This window comes from Mustela lutreola, chromosome 15 (assembly GCF_030435805.1).
Source record: "Mustela lutreola isolate mMusLut2 chromosome 15, mMusLut2.pri, whole genome shotgun sequence".
In the NCBI taxonomy this organism is placed as follows: Eukaryota; Metazoa; Chordata; class Mammalia; order Carnivora; family Mustelidae; genus Mustela; species Mustela lutreola.
Window position 1 is genome coordinate 17,761,776 of NC_081304.1, and position 22,318 is coordinate 17,784,093.

At 59.2% G+C, this 22,318-nt stretch overlaps 1 protein-coding gene across 8 annotated transcripts; it reads left to right on the forward strand.

Moving 5' to 3' along the window:
• Positions 1 to 869: 869 nt before the first annotated feature.
• PLCD3 (phospholipase C delta 3) lies at positions 870 to 19,636 on the forward strand. 8 transcript variants are annotated; one of them, XM_059148190.1, is made up of 16 exons: positions 4,617 to 4,715; positions 5,298 to 5,364; positions 10,994 to 11,155; positions 11,257 to 11,485; positions 11,754 to 11,883; positions 12,760 to 13,042; positions 13,502 to 13,703; positions 13,853 to 13,997; positions 14,809 to 14,961; positions 16,038 to 16,175; positions 16,297 to 16,447; positions 17,311 to 17,427; positions 18,056 to 18,222; positions 18,452 to 18,587; positions 18,667 to 18,816; positions 18,999 to 19,636. In XM_059148190.1, the coding sequence occupies exons 1-16, from the start codon at positions 4,632 to 4,634 to the stop codon at positions 19,085 to 19,087; spliced, it is 2,403 nt and encodes an 800-aa protein (XP_059004173.1). In that variant the 5' UTR covers positions 4,617 to 4,631; the 3' UTR covers positions 19,088 to 19,636. The 8 variants fall into 8 exon arrangements, 7 of the variants coding, with proteins under 7 accessions (XP_059004175.1, XP_059004180.1, XP_059004173.1 ...); XM_059148191.1 differs by having other exon boundaries at positions 16,306 to 16,447; XM_059148194.1 differs by having other exon boundaries at positions 16,038 to 16,148.
• Positions 19,637 to 22,318: the final 2,682 nt, after the last annotated feature.

The window sequence follows — 22,318 nt, forward strand, 5'->3', positions numbered from 1 at the left end:
CGTCGTTCAGCTGAACCCAGGACCGGCAGAACCGACCCACCCAACTGAGTTCCTCAGGCCCTTCTAGGCGTTTGGGATAAAAATAAGGGAGTCATGCCCTGGAAGAAGAGGGGGTCCTGGAGGGGTTCTGCATGAGGGGCATTGAAAGCTGAGTTTTGGAACGTGTAAGTGTAAGCCAAGAGAGGAATGAGGAAGGTCATTCCTGGAGGAAAGAATTGCAGGACCAAAAATGCAGAAAGAATATCCCGGGAGGGGTGAGGACCGAAACCAGGATGCTGGATCTCTCGGTTGAGGATATCTGAAAGTGGTCTAGAGCAAGTAGGTGGCAAATCTAGGTCCTGAGGAATTAAGCTTTCTTTTTGAGATGCCATGCTCTTGGCCGCCGCCGAGGGGCGGTGTGCGCCCGGCTCTCCGCACCCAACCTGGGTCAGCTGCGGCAGACAACACTAACACTGTTGGTCTTCTGCCATCCCACCCTTCGAGCACAAATATTCTGATGGTGTCACATGAGACGGCCACTGGGACTCACACCCGACGTTCACTCACAGGTTGATGTCAAGGACACCTACACAGGGCACGGCGGCCTTCCCCGGGGCAATCCAAAGCCCGCTGCGGCACCAACCCATCCAAGCCTCTAACCCAGAATCGGAGTTCAGCCGGGGATTCTAGACTTAGTGCTTCCCCATCTTCTCCACTTCGAGACTTCTGAAACGGAGGGGCCAACACCTGGTCTGGCGCGGAGAGGGTTAATCCTATGACGTCATAGCCAGAGCCTTGCTACACCCACCCATCCCTTCTCGCTCCCCCACCCCTCCGGTTTGGGTTGCCCTCCCGCCTGGCTCAGCTCTCGGGGTTCTCTCGGCTTTCCCGGCAGGCTCGAGGACCTTCGGCCCAAGATGAGCTGCGCCACAGCCTCGCTCCCCTGTCTGGCTTCCTTCTAAGCTCCCGGAGGGGCAGGGAAGGAAAAGGTGGAGAGGGGTCCCGAGTCCTCCTCGAGTCAGGATCCAGAAAACGGAGAGAGTGTCTGTGCCAGACGACAACCCTCGCCCCTCCGCTGGCCCCTCAACCCCCGAATAGGGTCTTGGGTCATCGGTGGGGCCGGGAGCCGAGGATCGCTGGGAGAATGGGGAGGAGGACTCAAAAGCGGGGGACGGACACGGAGATTCGGGGTGACTCTAGCCGGCCCCCTTCCTTTCCCACACCTCGCGGAGGACACACCTCCCGGGCTGGGGTCCCCGCCCAGCTCCCCGCCTCGCACCTCCCCTGGCGCCGTCCTCGGCCCCGCCCCCTCCCTCCGGGTCCCTCCTTCTCCCGACCTCGTCCCTCCCTCTCTCCCTGCTCCCGACACCTCCTCTCCCCGACTCCCTCCGGACGCCGCTAAGTTTCTCCGCTCGGGACCCCGCGCAGAGCCGGGGCCGGGCCGGAGCGGCGTCCCCGCTGCCTTGTCCCCGCGCGCAGAGCCCGGCCCGGCCCCGACCCCACCGAGCCATGCTGTGCGGCCGCTGGAGGAGCTGCCGCCGCCGGCCCGAGGAGCCCTCGGTGCCGGCCCAGGTCGCGACGTCCGTCGCCCTCGCGCCCCCGGACGGCGGCAGCAGGAGGCCCGGGCTGCGGGCGCTGAAGAAGATGGGTCAGTAACCGACGGGGGCGGTTCGGGGCGGGCGGGGACTGCCCGGGGGGGCCGCCTGGGACGGCGAGGGTGTGCGGGCGAGCTGTCGTGGGCTTCCCAGGTAGCGAGGGTCGGAAGGTTGGGGGTCGCACCTGTGGTCATCCGACGTTCCCCGGCCGGGCGAGGCGCGCCGGTGGCCTTTGCTTCCCACCAGGAGGCGCCCGCGGGGCGTGCTGGAGTGGGCGTCGGGGCGCGGGGCGCGGATTGGGGTCCCGGAGGACCCGGTGAAATAGAGTGGGAGAGACACGCTGGGGGTGTCCCTCACCCAGCTCCCCAGAACCCTGTGCCTTCCAGGGTTCACGGGCGTCCCCGTGCTTCCTGGATTCTTGGCCGCCGTTAGGGAGACAGGGGAGCTGTGGAAGAGGCCAGCCTCTCAAACTGGTCCTCCAGCCCTTCAGCCCCCCCAGGGTTTGCAGCAGCCCCTGCAGCGACCAGGTAGGACTGGTCGAACTGGTGAGAATACTGTCCTTGGAGTGAGAAGGACAGATGCCCCTCCCAGGTTCAGGAGAAGTGACTACAGGGAAGGAATGTTAACTCCCAGAGTCGGGAGGGGGGGCACTGGGTACCTAGGTGCCATCACTCAGTCTTCCTCATTCTCCTGAGAGGCACCTAGTATAATTCCCACTTCACAGATGAGGAAACTGAGGCAGAGAAGTTGAAGAATTTGTCAGTGGCCACACAGCCAGTTAAGGGCAGAGGATGGCATGGGAGGCTGTGGGCAGCCACACTGCGGCAGAGACCATCTCAGAGCCTGGGCAGAGTGTGACTGACTGGCTGATTAGGTGGCTTGAATGAGAGGTGTGCGAGTGTTTTAGAAAACATCCATGACCGTGAACCTGAAATGGTATGTTGCAACTGCTGTTGATAAATAATTCATGATGGAGAGGTGGGTGTGGGGGAATAGGCAGGGCTTCCCAGGAGACCAGCGTGAATCTCCAGGCAGAATTCGGGGTGCCGATTGCCAGACTTGCCTTCTCTTTGTCACTGCCCCCCACCTTGTTCTTATTTCTACCTCCTGTCACTCACTCAGATCTGAATGGACTGAGCTCTATGTTCTGAGCTCGGAACCTGGCACTCTCCCTGAGGAGACGTAAGACACATGATCTCTGCCCTACCCTCCAATCATTCATGCACTCGGCGGACATTTACTTAGTGCGTATAGTAGGCTCTGTCCTGCGATTCAGCAACAAATAGGACAGACACAGTTCTGGCCCTTTAGAGAGGGGAGGCCTCAGCAAGGAGGTCAGACAATGAGGCAAAGAAACAATTCTAGGAAGGGAGAGAGCAAATCAGGTGCTGGGGAGCCAGCGAGGGCCCTAGCTGGACCCCAGAGCCAGAGGGAGAGTGGAGCTAGGTGTGGGGGAGAGGCAGGTGGGGGCCAGATGCTCAAGGCCTCTCCTTATAGAGTTATGGACTTGCCCTGGTGGCAGCAGGAGCCCCAGAGGGTCTCAAGCAGGAGGAGGGAGGCAGGGCTCCTGGAGAGTGGGGGGCACGTCAGAAGAAGGCAGGGATGAATGAGGGAGAACCGTAAGACGGAGGTTGAGGAATCCATTGGTCAAGCCATGGGGATGCTCAGACTTGGACCAGCACAGCCGAGTTGGGTTCTAAAAGAACCACCTAGGAGGCGGGCTGGGCTGGACTCTGCGGCTGGTGGGATCTGAAAGGTGTCTGCTGGGTGACAGTGTCATTCTCTGGGCTAAGGAGCGCTGGTGCCTTGGGGAGGGGAGGGCTGTGGGGAGCTGAGGGGCCACAGAGACATCCGGGGCTGGCGTTGGGCCAGAAAAGCAGGGCTGGCGGATGCTGGGGGAGGGCTGGGGTGCTGCTTCTTCATTCCATACGCTTCTGCTCAGCGCTATCAGCATGTGATGGCACTGTGCCAAGGCCTGGGGCTGCGTAGGTGAATACCACAGCACTTTGCCCTTGGGGGGCGCATAGTTTAATAGCCGGAGACACTCTCAGACAGGTCATACCTCCAAACCCAGGACTCAGCCTCTTGGCATGAGTAAAGCCGCATGGGAGCTCAAGGCATCCCATCCTAGGGACACTGTCAGGGCACGTGTGGGTGTGTGGGTGTCAGAATGTCACCTGGGCCACCCTCCCCTCCCACCGCTGCCCTGTCCTGCCTAGTGACTGCCGAGAGAGGAATGTCCAGTTTCTGGGGAATGCCCCTTCCCCAGGCATCACTGATTCCAGGAACAGGGTGGAGACAAAACCCAGGTGTCCTGGGGCCCACTTTGAGGCCACCAAGGCCAGGCCCACCACCCAGGGAGCTCCCACCAGGCAGCTAGCCGCAGCTCCTCCCCAGGTGGCTCTCAGGGCTGTCCCCATCTGGGTCAGGGCCAAACCCCCCAGGCTAGCAGACAACAGACTTTATTTCAGGTCCTTTCAAGAGACAAGGGCGGGGAGCGGCTTGGAGATCAAAGGCTCAGAGGGGCCCACAGGAAAGAAAGGTCTTCTCAGGTTCTCAGGCCGAATGGGGGAGCTGGGACAATGGCGATGGCCATCGCACACAGCCGGGAGCCATTTGTGGAGCCTGGGGCTCTTCTCCTGTCCCTTCCTCCTCAGCGGGGGTGGCTGCAGGCTTAGCCTGTCCCCAGAAAGCCAGGGAATAGCTGGGGAGAGTTAGAGCACCTGCCAACCCAGGCACAATGCTGAGCTCGTGTCTGGCGGGAGCCTACTTAAAGCTTGGCATCCCGGGGAGAAGATGCTGCTGATGTCCTCGCAGGGCAGATCAGCTGGGGGTAGGGGATGACGTCACCAGCCTGGGGCCCACATGGCTAAGAGACAACTGCTAAGGCCTAGGTTTCAATGATGGCTCTTTATTGCCAGAGTTAATGATACGAATTAACACCTTTATAACACTGAGCCAGGGCTTTTCACATATCAGCTCATTTAATGCTCACAATTGTATGAGGTGTGTGGTACCATGAGCCTCATCTTACAGATGAGAAACTGAGATTCCGAGATGCTGAATGCTGGGAAGCCGCTGAGCAAGGATTCGAACCCAGGCGTCTGGCCCCGGGGTCCAAGCTCCTGTCACAATGAGGGAGTGAGTGATTTGTGTCTGGGCATGGCCCGCTTCTCCTCTCCCCTGCAGAGGCTCTGCCAGCCCCTAGAGGTATCCTCATAGGCGTTACATAAAACCCAGGACGGCCAGTTAAACGTGAGTTTCAAATCAACAGCAGATCATTTGGAACAAACTTACACGAAAACATCACTTGTTATTTATCTGAAATGTGCATTTTTTAAAAAAAGATTTATTTATTTATTTATTTGACAGAGAGAGAGAACGAGAGAGAGATCACAAGTAGGCAGAGAGGCAGGCAGAGGGAGAGGGAGAAGCAGGCTCCCCACTGAGCAGACAGCCAGATGCGAGGCTCGATCCCAGGACCCTGAGATCATGACCTGAGCCGAAGGCAGAGGCTTAACCCACTGAGCCACCCAGGTGCCCCTGAAATGTGCATTTAAATGGGCATCCTGGATGTCACCCACCAGCCCTAGCCAGCCCTATCTCCCCAGAGCCCCAGTCTGTGCCCGCACCGGTCAGGCCCCGCCCCAGCCCCTAATCCTCCCCGGGAGCGCGGAGGCCTGAGTGGGCAGAATCCTGTTCCCTTTCGTCCCCGGCCTGCAGGCCTCCACCAAGTGCCCCAGCGGCCAGAGGGCTCTCACTATGGCCTGCCCAGGACTTCTCCTGCAGGGTGAGTGGGACTGCCGTGCGTGCACTTGGAAGGTGGGAGTCCTGGCAGGTGTCTGGCCTGGTGGGAGGGAGAACTGGGTGGCCTTCCTGGCTAAGCCGGGGCCTGCCAGGCAGGACGAGGGGGCTGTCCCTCACCTCTCCTCCTCCTTCGGCTCTGGGGAGGCCCCCCCTCCTACAACCTTTGCCTCCAGATCGGCTTCATGCGTGTTCTGGCCCTGCCCGGAAGGGTGCTGCCACCTTCGGTCGCTGTGTGTCTGGCCAGCACTGCCTGCCTTTCCTGACTGTGTTGACTTTCCAAAGAATGTTATGGACTCTGGCGCTGAGCTTGGCCGGGCCTTCACCCTGGGTGTGGCGGCCGGCCCCAGCGAGGGGGACGTGCTTCCTACCTGCAGGGCTGGGGCTGCCTGCTGGCCAGAGGGAAAGGATGAGAAGGTATTGGGACCCTCACCATCGTGTGTTCCCTCCCAGAACCGTCAGGAAAATCTTCTCTTCCTCTCCTCCCCCATTTGGCATGAAGCTGTCGGTTGCTGTTCCCTGCATGGCTCACATTCCTGCTGGAGCCCCGGTGCCCTTCCTGAGTGTGCCCTAGTGCAAAGCACACACGTGCACACACACCCTAAATGCACCCCCCACACACACACACCCCCTTGCTAGAGACCTACCACTTTCATGCCCAGCTGCCTATGCATTACCCTCTTGTCTACACTCGCTGTAGCCCCACAGCACACACACACCCACCCTCACCCCCACCGCTGGCCAGCTCTGGCCTCTGGCCATCCACCACACGGCCCCTGTGTCCTTCCTGGGCTTGGGAGACCTAAGCTGTTGTCGGCACACGCAGCTTGCCCTCTCATAGTACCAGTGGCCCGTCTGTGCAAACAGGGGAGGGCGGTTTGAGGATCAGAGATGGACGTGGCTTCCCCACGGTCCTTCCAGCTCAGTTGCTGAAATCGCCTCCTCCCCCTTGGCCTTGGCCACCGACATAGAACGGCTCAGGGCTCAAACCACACACACACCAAACCGTCCAGGCCGAAGGTGATAGTTGGGAAACGGGGCTGTCCATTCCTAGCCTCCCCCTGACCCATCTCTGGGGGCTGAGATAAGCGGTTGGCCTAGAGAAGGTGTCCGAGCCCCAGCTGACAGCACTGAACTGGGCTGGAGAAGAGCGCCGTGGGGAACCACGAGCCTAATGAGGACAGATGGGTGGGAATACCTAGGTCCCTCTCCCCTCCCGGGCCACTGCCTCACTTTATCCTAATTTAGCAAGTTCTCGCTGTGGGCCAGGCCCTCCATGGAGGGCACCTGCATATTAGCTCATTCAAGCCACACACGGCCCTTTAGGGGGTTAAGCAGCCCCCAACTCTCAATACGTTCTGGGTCCACAGCCTTACAGACCCAGGACCCTGAATGCGTTAGCCACTCTGTGCCTTTTGAACAGCTTTATCGAGATGTTAACTCACATATCAAACAGGTCACCCATTTAAGCATCCAGTGGTTACTGGACTATTACGTTACTAATTCTTGTTTTAAAGATTTTATTTATTTATTTGACAGACAGAGATCACAAGTAGGCAGAGAGGCAGGCAGAGAGAGACAGAGAGAAGCAGGCTCCCTGCTGAGCAGAGAGCCCGATGCGGGACTCGATCCCAGGACTCTGGCATCATAACCTGAGCCGAAGGCAGAGGCTTTAACCCACTGCGCCACCCAGGCGCCCTACGTTACTAATTTTTAAAGCTGTGGTAAAAAATGCATTAAGTGGCTATTTCAATGGCATTAATTACATGCACAATGTGAGGCGTTCACAATGTTGTGCTCGCTCCAAAACTTTTCCATTATCCTAAACAAACAAACAAACACCCCTCTGTAGCCATTAACCCGTCATTTCCCCCTTCCTCCCTTCCCGTAGGCCCTGGTAACCTCTAATTACACTCCGTCTCTGAAATTTTTTTATTGAGGCGTATGGGCCATATAATCGGTCCAGATGAATTTGACTATTTTAGACACCGCCTATAAGTGGGATCATACGATAATCTGTCCTTTTACGACCTGTTATTTCACTTAGTGTAATGTCATCCAGGGTCATCCGTGCAGCCTAGATCAGATATCCCTCCTCTTTACGGCTGACTCATGTCCCCCTGTGTGTCTGTACCCACCTTTGCTTCTCTGTTCATCTGTTGATGGACATTTGGGTTGTTTCTACCTTTTTTGCCTTTGTTCATCCCCATTATTCTACTGTTATTTAATGATTGTTCCCCCTCTGTTTGGTCAAGGTGGCCATGACACTGGCCCTGCCCAGCTCCACGTTCAAGGCAGAGATGTTTAGATTAGAGAACCCACGGGAAGCACTAGGAGCAGGCAGCTGGTACACCTGCTCCAAGCGGGTAGGAATGAGGTGGAGGAAGCATCTGTGGGTTTGGAGCCCTGGCAGGGCCTATAAATGTTGACTGGGTGCCTGGGCAGAGAGCCAGGTGCCTTCCAGTGCCTCTGCCCAGGGCCTGGGCCCTCCTCCTGACCTCTCTCCCTGACCTCTCTGGGTCCCACCCTTCCTGTCTGGAGCCCTAATCCCTTCCCTACCCCAGGGCTCAGAAGCTGAAGCAACAGGGAAGGAGCGTCACCTGCTCTGGGAACTCAGCACCAGGCTCAGCCCGGCATTGAACTCTCATTCTATTTGGCTTTTCCAATGGATGCGTGTTTGGGAGCATCGTGAGCCAGAGACCAGTCCCAGTCCCCGCTGGGCGGGCAGACTAGAGTGTCACCCTTTCCCCCAGCAGGCTCCTGGGCAGCTGGGGATGAGGGCCAGGGGCAAGGGCCCCCTCGACATGGGAACCTGTCCCAGTGGAGAGCTGATCAGAAGTTCTGGCTCCCTGTCTTGATGTCCTGTTTGCAGAATGCTCTGGACAAAGCAGGACCTCGGTGACTCACCTCCATTTCCGGCCTTAGTCATTCGCCAGCCCCCTTTCTCCCCCACCCTCCTCAACTATGGGCTTGGCCTCAGAGGACTGGCTGGGTCAGGGGAGGTAGCCCCAGCTGCAGAGCCTGGTTGTCATGGGAATGAGGGGTTCCTTTCCCATAGCTGGGGAGTTGGGGGCGGGGGGCTCAGTTGTGGTGGCCCTACAGGTTCCCTGAGTGTCCTGCCACCCAAGCCATTGCTTCTCAGGCTGAGGGAATTCAGAAGTTGCCCAGATGTGGGTGCAGAGGGCTGAGGGTCTAGTGAGTCTCTTGGCCTGCTGTGGGCCACCTTGTAGCTCTTTGTCTGGAATGACAAGGTTTCCGCCTCCCCTTCCTAGCCCGGTCTGAATTCTGAGAGACCCTTTGGAGCCCTCAGAGCCACAGGCTAGCCCCAAGGGGGACCATGGGCTCCTCTGGATGGCAGGCTTCTCCTCCTGGCCCTGAGACCCTGATTGTCAATCACAGTTACCCTCAGGGTCACAGGGGAATTTTTTTTTTTTTAAGATTATATTTATTTATTTGACAGATAGAGATCACAAGGCAGAGAGGCAGGCAGAGAGAGAGAGAGGAGGAAGCAGGTTCCCTGCTGAGCAGAGAGCCCGATGTGGGGCTCTATCCCAGAACCCTGGGATCATGACCTGAGCCGAAGGCAGCGGCTTTAACCCACTGAGCCACCCAGGTGCCCTCACAGGGCAATTTTTAAACATCGATACCCAAGTCCCAGCCCACACCTGCCGGACAAGAATCTCTGGGATGTGGGGTTTGCCACCTTCTCCGGGCGAGTCCGATCACTGCCAGGGTTCAGAAACCATCCTGGCCCACAAGGAAAGGCTAGATAGGGTAGGGCTAGGGGTAGAACGTGCTTAGTTCCCCAGTTGTCGGTGGACATGGCTTGTCCTCCCCTTTCAGAAAACCCTGGCTGTGAATCTGGCTCTGGGATGAGCACCGAGATGTGGATATAAGACTTTGTCCCTGTCCTTGGGTTTATTAAAGTTCCCTGAAATTACAATTTAGGTGGGGTGCTTTAGTTAAAAAAAAATGCTGTGGGTGATTGGGGAGGGAGAATGCCCATTTGAGGACAAATCAAGGAAGGCTTCCTGGAGGAGATGGTGTCTGAGCCCGTCCTTGAAGGAGTCCTCTGAGAGTCAGAGAAACAAGAAGGATCCTACAAAGGCTCCCAGAGAGAATGAAAGAAGGCTCAGGGATTTAAACTTTAGTTGCATGGGTCAGAGTTCCCAACACACAGGGGCCTGGGAGCCACAAAGTCTAATGCCACTGTCCTGTTTCATTTGGCTCACACAGTGGTAATTTAGAGGGTTTTGTTTCACTTTGATTTAGTTGCCAACATTGAAAAATCCAGAGGCTTCACATACAAACCCAGCTTCCTGTTCTCTGGAAACTCTGGGCCCTCATCTGCCGCCCTCCTCCTTCCAAAGGGCATGGACCCTCCAGTTTGCCGCGTTCGCGCTCTTTCTGTTGTCCTCTGGCTGGTAAACCTTCGGTATCGACCTGTAACGCAGGAGAGCAGGCTGTAGTAACACCAGGACGGGTGGCATCTTAGCTGAAGTTCAGATTTTGCAGCTCAAGGTCGGGGGCTGTTGTGGTCTTCACTGCGTGCGTGGAGAACACAGGGCCCTGAGCGGTCACGGTTCCTGCCACCAAGGCTGTGTAACTCAGAAGTGACAGAGTTGGGATTTGCCTCCCTGGGCCCCTGAATTTAAATTCTGCAACACGCCCCCAACCGTGTGAGCAAGCAGGGACGGAGGAGCAGAGGGGTTCAATGCAGTGGCCACGGGGACAGGTGCTGGGGCCTGACCTCCGGGGTTTGAAGCCTGCATCCTCCCCTTTGTGGCCATGGAATTCTGGCAAGTTCCTTAAGCTTCTCTGTCCTTGTTTTCTCGTGTGTTCATTCGTGATTGGGGGCTCGTGTGTGGTAGATGTTTTGCAAGCATTTCTTCCTGCTAAGGAAAGGGAGAACCCATGTGGGGTGAGGTGGGATTGTGACGGTGGCTGGGCCCCAGGGAGTGCCGAGTGTCACAGCAGACCATGCTTTCAGCTGGACACAAAGAGGACACCTGGATATCAGCCCCAGGCTGGCCTTGGCAGGGCTGGTCCTGGAGTCGTTGGCCTGTGACCCTGGAGCCAGGGTGGCCTCTGCTATCCTCCCTTGCCGTGGGGAGTGTGGAGGTGAGGAGCTTGGATTGCAGCAAGAGAGATTTAGGTTAGATAGTGAGATTACCTTCTTGAGGTCAGGGTTTCACATCAAAGGAAAAGGCTGTGGGTGGCAGATTCTGGTCTTGAAGTCTAAAGACCGGGATGGAAGGGAGTGGCACAGGGTGACCTTGAGGGAGGCGGAAGGGCCAGGTGCTGCCTGAGGGACTGCTCTGCTCTAAGGGCCTCTGGAGGCAGCGGCCTAACCAAGACAGAAGGTACTGGGGTCCTCCCCACCACCCCGGGGCTTGGGTGGGACACACCAGGTGAGACCTTGGGGCGGAGGAGCTGAAAGGCCAAATCCAGTCCTGGGGCCTCGTTAAGCTAAGCAGAGGAAGAGTGGCGGGTGAGGGCTTGCAGGGCAAGGCCGCTGGCGGCTGCCGGCTGGGAAGAGGGTGGAGGGAGCCAGGGGCCAGGGAGGCCCCGACATCGTGGTCAGGCCTCCCGCCCCCCCCCCCCCCTCCCCGCAGGCCTGACGGAGGACGAGGACGTGCGCGCCATGCTGCAGGGCTCCCGGCTCTGCAAGATCCGCTCGCGGACGTGGCACAAGGAGCGGCTGTACCGGCTGCAGGAGGACGGCCTGAGCGTGTGGTTCCAGCGGCGCATCCCGCGCGCGCCGTCGCAGCACATCTGTGAGCTGGGTCGCGCGGGCTCAGGGCGGGCTGCCGGGACAGCGGTCGGGGGACAGCGGCCCTGACCCTGCCGTGCGTGCCCTGTACCCTCCCCCCTTCAGTCTTCGTGCAGCACATCGAGGCGGTCCGTGAGGGCCACCAGTCCGAGGGCCTGCGGCGCTTCGGGGGCGCCTTCCCGCCCGCGCGCTGCCTCACCATCGCCTTCAAGGGCCGCCGCAAGAACTTGGACTTGGCGGCGGCCACGGCGGAAGAGGCTCAGCGCTGGGTGCGTGGCCTGGCCAAGCTGCGAGCGCGCCTCGACGCCATGAGCCAGCGCGAACGTCTCGACCAATATCCTGCCCAGCTGCCGGGGTCCGGGGAGCTGAGGGGGCCGGGTGCTTGGGGACCCGAGGGCGAGCCCCAGCCCCTGGTCTTCAGAATAGAGGGTGGCGCCGCGGCCTCCCGTCTCTGGGGAGCCCAGCCCCGGCCCGTGGAGGCCGCGGGCAGAGGGGAAGTACAGCCCCTGGACACAGGAGCCCCACCCCGGGGTCCCGGCAGGCACCTGGTGGGGCAGGCGGTGGTGCCCAGGCTTTTGCGGGTATTTCCTGAGCGCCCACACCTGGATCCACGCCTATCTGCACCGTGCAGACTCCGACCAGGACAGTAAGATGAGCTTCAAGGAGATCAAGAGCCTGCTCAGAATGGTGAACGTGGACATGAATGACATGTATGCCTACCGCCTCTTCAAGGTGGGGTCCTGCCCCCAGGCTGACATCTGAGGCACCCACCTCACTCACCCCGGGGCCCTCGCCCTGCAGAAAGGCCATATCTGGGCCTACTTAGCCTTTTGCACTCCTCTGAGGGCGCTGGGCCAGGATGGGCACGGGGGCCCAGAACTTCTTCCTCAGGCAGAGAGCCCAGGGGTGGGAGGGACCCTCCGCTCCCCCAGAGAGAGCAGCAAAGCTGTGCTTTTCATTTTTCCACGTCTGCAGGCACCCTTTGCATTCATGGCCATGCACGACTTGCACACGGGCGTGCAGGCAGGAGTCTGCTCACGGACTCACGTGCCCACCCTCCTCCACTGTGACATATGGGGCACCTCTCCACGTGGCCGGATACACCCCACATGTGGGAGCACTGACGGGGGTACATGGGGGTGCTCTGGGCATCAGAGGCCGGGTCGGAGCTCATGACAGACGCCTGTGTGGGTGGTGACTGTCTGAGCCACCTGAGACACAGAAAGACACAGGAGCCATGGCACCTGTCCACCTGAACCCATAGCAACACGGGGACTCCTCCCTGTGAAGTCAGTTATCTGTGGCTCACTGACCACGGGCGTGGGTCTGGGGACGGAAGGATGGCCCTGCACACACAAACACATGGGAGGAAGAATTATGGTCTGTCCTGCCCCTGGGTCACTGCTTTTCCTCCCACATCTTGATTTTGGGGGGTAGGTCATGGTGCGGAGGGACAGGCACTGAAGCCAAGAGACCCTCCTTAGAATCCCAGCCCCGCAGCGGAGCAGCTGTGTGAGCTGGTGCGCTAGCTCCCAGTTTCTCTACCTATGGACCAGGGGGTCCCCGCCTGCCCAGCGTGGTTGACGACGGATGTGTCGGTCGGTGCAGGCCCGCTTTCCCCAGGCGTCCTCCACCTCTGAGCCGCTCCGCGCTGCCTTCCAGGAGTGCGACCACTCCAACAACGAACGGCTGGAGGGGGCTGAGATTGAGGAGTTTCTGCGGCGGTTGCTGAAACGCCCTGAGCTGGAGGAGATCTTCCATCGGTACTCAGGCGAGGACCGCGTGCTGAGCGCCCCGGAGTTGCTGGAGTTCCTGGAGGACCAAAGGGAGGACGGCGCCACGCTGGCCCACGCCCAGAAGCTCATCCACACCTATGAGCTCAACGAGACAGGTGGGGGCCTGCAGGTGGGGGGCTGACAGACGGGGTCAGGGTCAGCACGGTCCTGTCTCAGCATCTGACAGGTCCAGGGGCTTCCAGCTACAATTACTGGCTGTGGGTGCCATCTTTGGCGAGTCACCTTTGGCTCTAGGAGATGCAGCTGCCACGCTGGTGACATGGCATAGCAGCATACCTGCCTCACGGGGTTTGGCTGAAGATTAAATGGCATGACTTGTGGGGGCTCCTGGCCATCTCGGTTGATAGAGTGTGTGACCCTCGATTTTGGGGTTGTGAGTTCGAACCCCACGTTGGGTATAGAGATTACTTTAAATAAATAAATGGCGTAACTCATGCAGGGTCCAGTCAGTAGGTAGGTACTCATTACTAAGCCGAGTGAGCTTTGGGGCCCTGTGGGGCCAGACATGGGAGTCCTCCCAGTGACCTGACGCTCTCTTCGACCCGTCTTCGCAGCCAAGCAGCACGAACTGATGACGCTGGATGGCTTCATGATGTACCTGTTGTCACCTGAAGGGGCTGCCCTGGACCCGGCCCACACATGTGTGTTCCAGGACATGGGCCAGCCCCTCTCCCACTACTTCATCTCCTCCTCACACAATACATACCTGACAGACTCTCAGATCGGGGGGCTCAGCAGCACGGAGGCCTATGTTAGGTACTGTAGCAGGGGATGGTTGGGGTGAACGCATCTGGGAGCCCAGCTTGGGGGCGCTATGGGGCTCAAACCTGGCTCAGTCCGTCCATAGCTCTGCTCCGTGGCTTCCACATGACACCTCACCTGCTGTTCTGTCTGCCTGTCCACAGGGCCTTTGCACAGGGCTGCCGCTGTGTGGAGCTGGACTGCTGGGAGGGACCAGGAGGGGAGCCCATCATCTATCACGGCCACACCCTCACCTCCAAGATCCTCTTCCGAGATGTGGTCCAGACTGTGCGTGACCACGCCTTCACTGTGAGCTCCCAGGACCCCCATGCCCAGCCCCAGAGCCTCCCGCAGTGACCCCAGCGTCCTCTGTCCTTCCAGAAGAACCCTCCCCGCCCCCTGCCCAGAGAATCACTCACTCACCCAGTGTCACTGGGACAGCTGGTCAGTGGGGTAGAAGAAAGCTGAGTGAGAGGCTCCATTCCTCCACCCCCATGTTTAGTAAATGCCCCAAAATCACAGAATGTCTGGAAGAAAACCTTGCGGGTAGGGAAAGACGTTTGAATCATGACTCCCAAAGAGAAGGGCACGAAAGAGAAGTTCAGCCCTGAAGTCTGCATAGTTGCAACTCCTGGCAAGCTATGCACGGATCTTACCCTCAAAACACGTTGGGCGTGGGGCGCCTGGTGGGCTCAGTCGGAAGAGTGTGCGACTGTTGATCTCAGGGTCAGGAGTTCGAGCCCAGAGTTGGGTGCAGAGATTACTAAAAAATAAATAAATAAACGCACTTAAAAATTACGGGCTGTGGGGGGTGGGGAGTGTGTAGCATAAACAACATGGCCAATGTCATTGACACATAAAGGGCATTTAAACAACAGAACCATCCCTGCCCCTGCCCTCAGCTTCCCAGACATTCTCCCCTTCCCCAGAGACCCCAGATCTGGCCCCTGTCCCCCCAGGGACACACTGGTCCCTAAGTCTGCCCCACATCCCACCTACTCAGCCCCCGGGAGTGCCTTTGCCTGTCTGTCCTGAAGGGGGTTGGGGCCAGGTGTAGTAGGGGTGCTGGGAGCGGGAGGGGGAAGTGGCTCTGAGTTGCTGCCTGTCTCCCCACCCCCAGCTGTCCCCGTACCCTGTCATCCTATCCCTCGAGAACCACTGTGGGCTGGAGCAGCAGGCCGTCATGGCTCATCACCTGCGCACCATCCTGGGAGACGCGCTGGTGACACAGGGCCTGGACACGCAGAACCCTGAAGAGTTGCCATCCCCAGAGGTAATGAATGTCCCCGACTCTGAGCCTGGGTGGGGGAGGAGCGGGCGGCAGTCCGTCATCCGCCCCTGCCGGGCCACCTCCGTGGACCACCTCCGTGGGCCACCTCCACGGGTCGGGACCCCATACATCTCTCTGCCCAGCCCGCCCCACTCAGGGCTCTCCATGCCCTCCCCCTCACTCCCCCACCCCACTCTGCCACCCTGCCTACAGGGTCCCCGCAATCTCCGCCATTCCCACCTCCAAGGCCTTTGTTGATGCGTCTTCTCCAGAAACTCTCTTCCCAGCTGTCTGCCCTTGCCAAGCGATGCTGGCTTAGAATTCTAGCTTAGGGTGGACCACCCCCTCCTGTGGTCTGAGGAACCTCCTTAGCTCTCCGGCCTGGGTGGTTCTCCCTCCCCAACCCCAGAACGTTTTATCTGCCTCCTCAGAACATTTGTGTTTTTCTGTCTTCTTGAGAAAACTCTCCTCCTACTCTCAATCCAAATATGCCCAGAACATTGACTCATCTGTGTGTGTGTGTGTGTGTGTGCGTGCGCGCGCGTGTCTGATTTTATTTTTTTTTTATTAGCACGAAACAAACATGGTTAAAAAAAAATCAAGTTGCACAAAATTGTATACAACGGAAAATGGGTCTTTGTTTGCCCTTGTCCTACTTCATGGGAAGTAACCATCTTTAAGTCTCTTGTGCGTCTTTCCAGAATTTTCCTGTGTGTATAGACTTACGTGCGGAACTATCTTCTCTTTCAAACGTTACACAACGAAGCTTATGTGATTACATGTTCTAGCGTCACTTTTTTCCTGGGAGATCTTTTTGGAAGAGGGCTCCTTCTCTTTCGGCTCTGAGCTGCGTCATTCATTGGAAAGGCTGCTGTGTCATACTCTTTTTGGAGGGACCTCCCCAGCCAGTCCCCTGTTGATGGCTCTAAACATTGTTTCCCATGGTTTTTCCTGTTAGAAGCATCCCTCCTCTTTGCGTGGCCTTTCCTGCGCCCCCCTGTCAGGCCCCCCTCACATAGAGGTGTTTGTGTGACTGATGGGGCAAGAGGAAATAATCCTTCCATATGGGGTCCCTACAGCAGCTGAAGGGCCGGGTCCTGGTGAAGGGGAAGAAGCTGCCAGCTGCTCGGAGCGAGGATGGTCGAATTCTATCCGACCAGGAGGAGGAAGAGGAAGAGGAAGAAGAAGAGGTGGAGGCTGCAGAACAGAGGCGGCGGGTGAGGGCTGAGGGCAACCGAGCTGGCTGGGGTAGGGAGGAGCTGCCTGGGGAGGGGAAGGGAGCTAGGAAGACAGAGGGGCTGGAGCCGGTGGGCGCCGCCTCTGAGGCTTATCTCCTAGGCCAAGCAGATCTCCCCAGAGCTGTCGGCCCTGGTCGTGTACTGCTGTGCCACCCGCCTGCGGACCCTGCGCCCCAACCCGGTGCCACCCCAGCCCTGCCAGGTCAGCTCCCTCAGCGAGCGCAAGGCCAAGAAGCTCATCCGAGAGGCAGGTAGGAGCCGGACATCGGGCATCTGGGGACCAGAGGCGCCGTGGAGGCCTGCAGGCTCCTGGTGGGGGCATCCTGGAGTTGGTCAGGAAAGGAGACTAAGAGGACTTCAGGGCCAGTGAAGGGGTCAGGAGGTTCCCGGTTTGGGGCTCAGGGAATGAGCGCCTGGCACATGCCCAGCCCTGGGCCGCCCTGGAGGGAGGAAAGAGAGTCCAGGGAGGAGGGAGCTGCTGTCCGTCTTTGCTGGACTCGAGCCTAGTGGCAGGGCCAGACATAGTCGGGAGGGTGGTGCAGGGTGATCGGTGGGCCGTGGTGGGGGCTGAGGGAGCCCCACAGAGGGCGTGAGATCAGGGAAGGACTGGAGCAGGGGATACCTGTGAAGCCCGCAGACCAAAAGTTAGGGTGGAAGCAGCCAGGTGAAGAAGGGGGAGGGGTTTCGAGGCTGGAGGAGCAGGTCGGGCGAAGGCCTGGAGGCATGACTTGCAGGAAGGGTTCTGGGGACCTGCAGCGCTGCTGGAGGAGTGCATGGGGGGGGGGGCAGGACGAGAGCCAGGTGTCAGCCTGGGGCCCCGTTCCAGGCACTGAGAGGGGGGAAGGATGTGGGGATTTGGGGCTGGGATGCAGTGTCAGGAAATGGAAGGGGGTCCTTGGCCCTCTGGGCTTCAGTAGCCTCCTCCGGGAGGTCCTCTCAGCCCTGCGGCAGGGGGGTCTGGGGGCAGCGGAGTTTAGCGTCAGTTCCCAGCTTGTCCCTAGAGTTGGGGCAGAGAAAGTTCCAGTCCCTGGCATTAGGTGAGGGACACCCAGTCATCCCTCATTATCCCTCGTCACCCAGGACTCATCGTTGTCTTGCCCCAACTCTCCCCCAGGGAACAGCTTCGTCAGGCACAATGCCCACCAACTGACCCGTGTCTACCCACTGGGGCTGCGGATGAACTCAGCCAACTACAGCCCCCAGGAGATGTGGAACTCAGGCTGTCAGCTGGGTGAGCGGGGACAGCAGCAGGACCAGGGACGGGCAGGGGGGTGGCCTCCAGGAAACCATGAGAGGCTTGGGCAGGGGTCGGGCCACACAGCTTTCCAGAAGGTGGAAAACTGGGTTCTCTTGGTAATAACAATGATTAAAACAATTGTCAGGAAGATAAGTGGGAAAACAAATCTGAGTCATTTCTTCCAGACACTGTGAAAGTCTCACATTTTTTTTTTTTATATGGAAGTTCAAAACATCTACTCCCATGTAACCCCTCACACACACACACACACACACACACACACACAAGCTCCCCTGAGTCACCACTGACAGGAGTGGGCTCTGGAGGGATGCTAAGCCCCAGCAAAGGAGCAAAGGAGGGGAATATGATCTCCTTGAGCACAGATATGGAAACCGCAGGCTTCCTTGGGTGCGACTCTGGCCCGGGCCTATGCCCAGCATCCCCCTCTGGCCTGGGGGATACCAGCGATCAGGTGCAGGTGACAAGGTCTGGGTCCCTTGGCTGCCACGACGCCATGATGCCCCCCACAAAATGCTGGTAGGGGTGGGCAGTGAGACCCTGAATCAGAGTGGTGAAAGGAGGGTCCCTAAGAGCCCCTGCCCTGACACCGCTATGTCCACAGTGGCCTTGAACTTCCAGACGCCAGGCTATGAGATGGACCTCAATGCCGGGCGCTTCCTCATCAACGGGCAGTGCGGCTACGTCCTGAAACCCGCCTGCCTGCGGCAGCCAGACACAACCTTTGACCCTGAGTGCCCTGGGCCCCCCAGGACCACTCTCACTATCCAGGTCAGCAGCCTGCACTGGGCCCAACCCCAGGGTCACGGCCAGTTCTGGAGGGGTCCTAGTCTGCCGGGTGCCAGCCTGTACTACCAGAGAGTGGAGGCCTGGGGATGGCTTGGGGTGAGGGCAGGCTGAGTCTCAGCCCCGTGCAGGGGGGTCCGGGCGAGTGCTGAGGGCAAGGGGCTCCCTGCCCCAACCAAGGGGCCAAACCGAAGCTCCCCTTCATCCCTGGCAGGTGCTGACAGCGCAGCAGCTGCCCAAGCTGAACACGGAGAAGCCGAACTCCATCGTGGACCCCCTGGTGCGTGTTGAGGTCCACGGTGTGCCCGCAGACTGTGCTCGAAAGGAGACCAACTACGTGCTCAACAACGGTGGGTGGGCATGCTGGGGGCAGTGGGGGTGGGTGGGGGAGGGGGCAGCTGGCTCCTGACTGCCACGCCTGCGCCCTAGGCTTCAACCCCCGCTGGGGGCAGTCCCTGCAGTTCCAGTTGCGGGCTCCGGAGCTGGCACTGGTCCGCTTCGTGGTGGAAGATTACGACGCCACCTCCCCTAATGACTTTGTGGGCCAGTTTACGCTGCCTCTCGACAGCCTGAAGCAAGGTTGGCGGGGGATGGAGCGGGAGGGGGGCGTCGGGGCCTCTGAGACCCTGTTCACCTGGGCTGGGATGTCCTCCGAGAGTGTGCCCTGAGCCTAGGGGTGGGATGCGGTTTGCGCCCCCGCGGTCCTGGCCCTGCTGGGTGGGGGGTGCAGAGAACCTGACACGTGGTTACGCTCTCCACAGGGTACCGCCACATCCACCTGCTTTCCAAGGATGGGGCCTCACTGTCGCCAGCCACGCTCTTCGTCCACATCCGCGTCCAGCGCTTCTGAGGGTGGGACTGACCTATGCTGGGGCTCCACGGGCGCCAGGCTGCGTCCCTTGGCAGAGGCTCTCTCCCCCTGTGGAGCAGAGGGGTAGAGGGAGGCCCAGCCCCTCCAGCCTGCTCACTTTGCCCACTCCACTCTGGTCTCAGCGGGGTGCTGGGGACTGCTTTGGTCCCCCAGAGAACAGGCCGTGACCCTGGAGCCTTGAGACGGCCCCAGTTCCTCCGATTCTTGGCCCACTCCCTCCCTCATCGTGGCTCATGAAGAGCCAGACCTGTTGCTGCCAGATTTGGGGTGGACACCGGAGCCTTCAGCTCTTCTCTGCCCCCCAGGGGGCCTGGTCCAGCCCTCTTCTTGCCCCCATCCCACCCCAGGCATTAGCCATCCCCCGAGCCCCTCCCCTCACCAGGCTTTCCTGGGTTCCTCCCTCGAGCTCTTGAACTTGAGCTCCCTCTTCTAGGAAGCCTGGAAGCAGGTTTTAACTTGTGTCATAGAAGGGTGCGGGAGAGGACAGTAGAACAAGACTATTGATTAAAAAATAATAATAATAAAGAAGCCAGTTTATTTTACTACTGCTGTACGCGGAGCACCTCGGGGCTCAGACCCACAGGCCCCCCGAGGAGGGATGAGGGCAGAGTCCCGTGGGCCCCCTCCCCCGGCAGGGCTTGAATTTGTCTAAGCCAGCCAGGGAGCTGGTGGGGTGGGAGGGGCGGAGAAGAGCCCCAGCTCAAAATAACCTGACCCCTCCTCTTGGCTTAGTGCTGCTTCCAGCATCACGAGACTGTGGGGACACCAACTCACAAGCTCCCCCTGCCCGGTCATCATGAAGGGCTTGAATGGAAAAGGGGGATTTGGCAAGAGTGGAGGGCTTCTGCCAGGGAAGAACTGTTATGGCCCTAAAAGGGGATGGGGACAGGACTCTGAGGGACCTCAATAGACCCCTGCTTTCTGGGTTCAGATGCATCCGAGGCCCCTGTCTGTTCAGTAGATGAATCCGAGACTCAGGGCTCTCCTTCCACGACAAAGGCCCAGAAACCAGCCTGCTGCTCTGGGCTGCCTGGAGCAGCTGGGAGAGGGTGCCGAGACACTGGAGGGCAGAATCCAGACAGAACCTTCCAGAAAGGGGACTTTCTGAGCTTCAGGTGGAGCCCTGGCATTTTGGGTTCCATCAGGCATAAGCACCAACACGGACTCGGGACAGAGCTTGAAGACCAGTTTCTGGCTTGGGGCTGGCGCTGGGCTGGGGCTTGAATGGGCCTCACGGACCCCAGGGCAGGGCTGGCTCTCCTTCCTGCAACCTGTGACCCAAGGCAGGAAGTGAGAGCCTCCGCCTGCCCTCCGCACGCTGAGAGCAGCGTTTGGTTCTGATGATCCGTGTGTCTCATAGAGGGTGCTCCCACTCTGAAGGAGCCAGAAGCCTCCCTACGAAGGAACCACAAAGGCCTCGGCCAGGCAGCCCAGACACATGGTTCTCAGGGCCGCCAGGAGGCCAGGTGGCTGGCCTGCAGACCTGAGGAGGGAGGCCCGGAGAAGCAAGGTGCCACGAGGCGGAGTCCAGTTACGGTGCACACAGAGCAGTTCGGGTTGTTCTGTCCCCACAGGGCCCGCTCAGGTCAGGGTTGGGGGAGGGTCCTGTGTCGGGAGAACACTAGACCCTGAGCTGAAGCCCCCACCCCCCACCATCCTGCTTCTCTTCTCTGGTTTGGTAAAGCACGAGGAAGGATTTCCTGCTGGGGTGAGACCCCAAAGCGGGGAAGTCGGCCTTGGAAGGGCAAGTCTTCGGTGCAGGAAGATGGGTGGGAATGACGATGGAGGGTAGAGGCAAGGAAGTCACTTTTAACTCCAGAGGTCCCGCCCACAGGGCTGTGTTCTCAGCCCAAATCGAAGGGTGGGGACAAGGCCTGAGCTTTGAGGGGCTAGAGTGTCGGATGGGAGCGCACTGATGACCCTGGGGGTTGGTCCTGTGTCTTCAGGCTGCAGCCCCCGTTCCCTGGAAAGGGGCTCCCTCGGAGGCACCAGCCTTTTTAGGTGGCCTAAAAGCAGCACAGGGTCAGGGAATGGATGAAAAGCTCCAGAGGAAGAGAATGGGGTGTGTGTGTGTGGTGGGGAGATGCGAATTCTAACTGCAGTCACTGGGACCCTTCCTCAGAGAACCATTCGGTAGGTGTGCAGTAGGTGCACACCTACCGAGCGTAACACTGGTGGCCGGCAGTGTTAAAAAGCACCCCAGGGCCTAGAAGGGGAGATAGGGCATCTGGATGGGGGCATAGGGCAGTGGCTGACACCCCCCCAGAGGGGCCACTTTGCCCTGCACTATTGGGGTGCTCTGCTCCCAGCTGTGGAAGCCGGGGACTGGCGCCACTGCCAAGGGTCCCTGTGTTTGGCCCAGGGCCCAGTGGCTCCTCTGTGAACCTGGGTCAGTCCCGACTCCTCACCCCAGGATGGGAGAAGTTAGGGGAAAAGAGCCAATTCCGCCCTGAGAGGAGACCCTCGCCCAGGGAAAGTACTCCAAGCTGCCTCCAGGGGATGCTCCCCAGCAGCTTTCCTTGAGGGGCCCTGCCGCCCTCTGAGAGGGTGCTCCAGCCAAGCCAGGTCCTCGGCTGGTTCCACTGCCACCTGCTGACCCGAGGAATTCGAGGGCAGAGAGGTTTGGTTCAGCTGCTTCCTTTATTAGAAACAAGTGAGATGTAACCAGTGGAACTACAATGCATTTGGTACTTCGTCCCCCACCCTGGAAATGGATGCCCCTCCCACAACCCAGGGACAAGCCCAGACAAAAGTGAAGCTTCCCCCTTCTCTGTTCCCACGTTTGGCCCACCTTGCCTGGAGTCAGTATCTTCGAATTGAAAGACTGTCCCACACAACCTCCCAGGCGACAGCCTGTTGGCGGGCCTGCCTTCACTCGGCAGCAGGGCAAAACCGAAGCTGACTTGCGTCTCCTCTGGTTCTGGGGCGGGTTGGTCAGGCCACAGGAAGGCTGCCCCCCTGGCTGGGTAGGCACTGGTCAGGGATGTGTTCGTCCCCCACCCCTGGCCTGACAGTTGGGTCCTTACCCTCTCCCAGATGGCAGCTTCGAGAAGCTACCCAGGCTTTTGGGCTATCCTTTCGGTTGGTTAAATGCTGGTCATCTTTGGGCAAAGAATTCAGACCACAGGGACCCCCACACCTGGGCTTCATTGAGCCGGCAAGGAAGGGGGTTAACGGCAGTTAGATGAGAGCTGCAGGCAAGGCCTGAAT

What these genes read in the sequence shown, in the direction of transcription:
- PLCD3 (XM_059148190.1), top strand. Translation starts at nt 4,632, where the DNA reads ATGCTGAATGCTGGGAAGCCGCTGAGCAAGGATTCGAACCCAGGCGTC. An exon ending in GCTCCTGTCACAATGAGGGA is followed by an intron (nt 4,716 to 5,297) that starts GTGAGTGATTTG and finishes CCCGGCCTGCAG; the next exon opens with GCCTCCACCAAGTGCCCCAG. An exon ending in GGACCACTCTCACTATCCAG is followed by an intron (nt 18,223 to 18,451) that starts GTCAGCAGCCTG and finishes CATCCCTGGCAG; the next exon opens with GTGCTGACAGCGCAGCAGCT.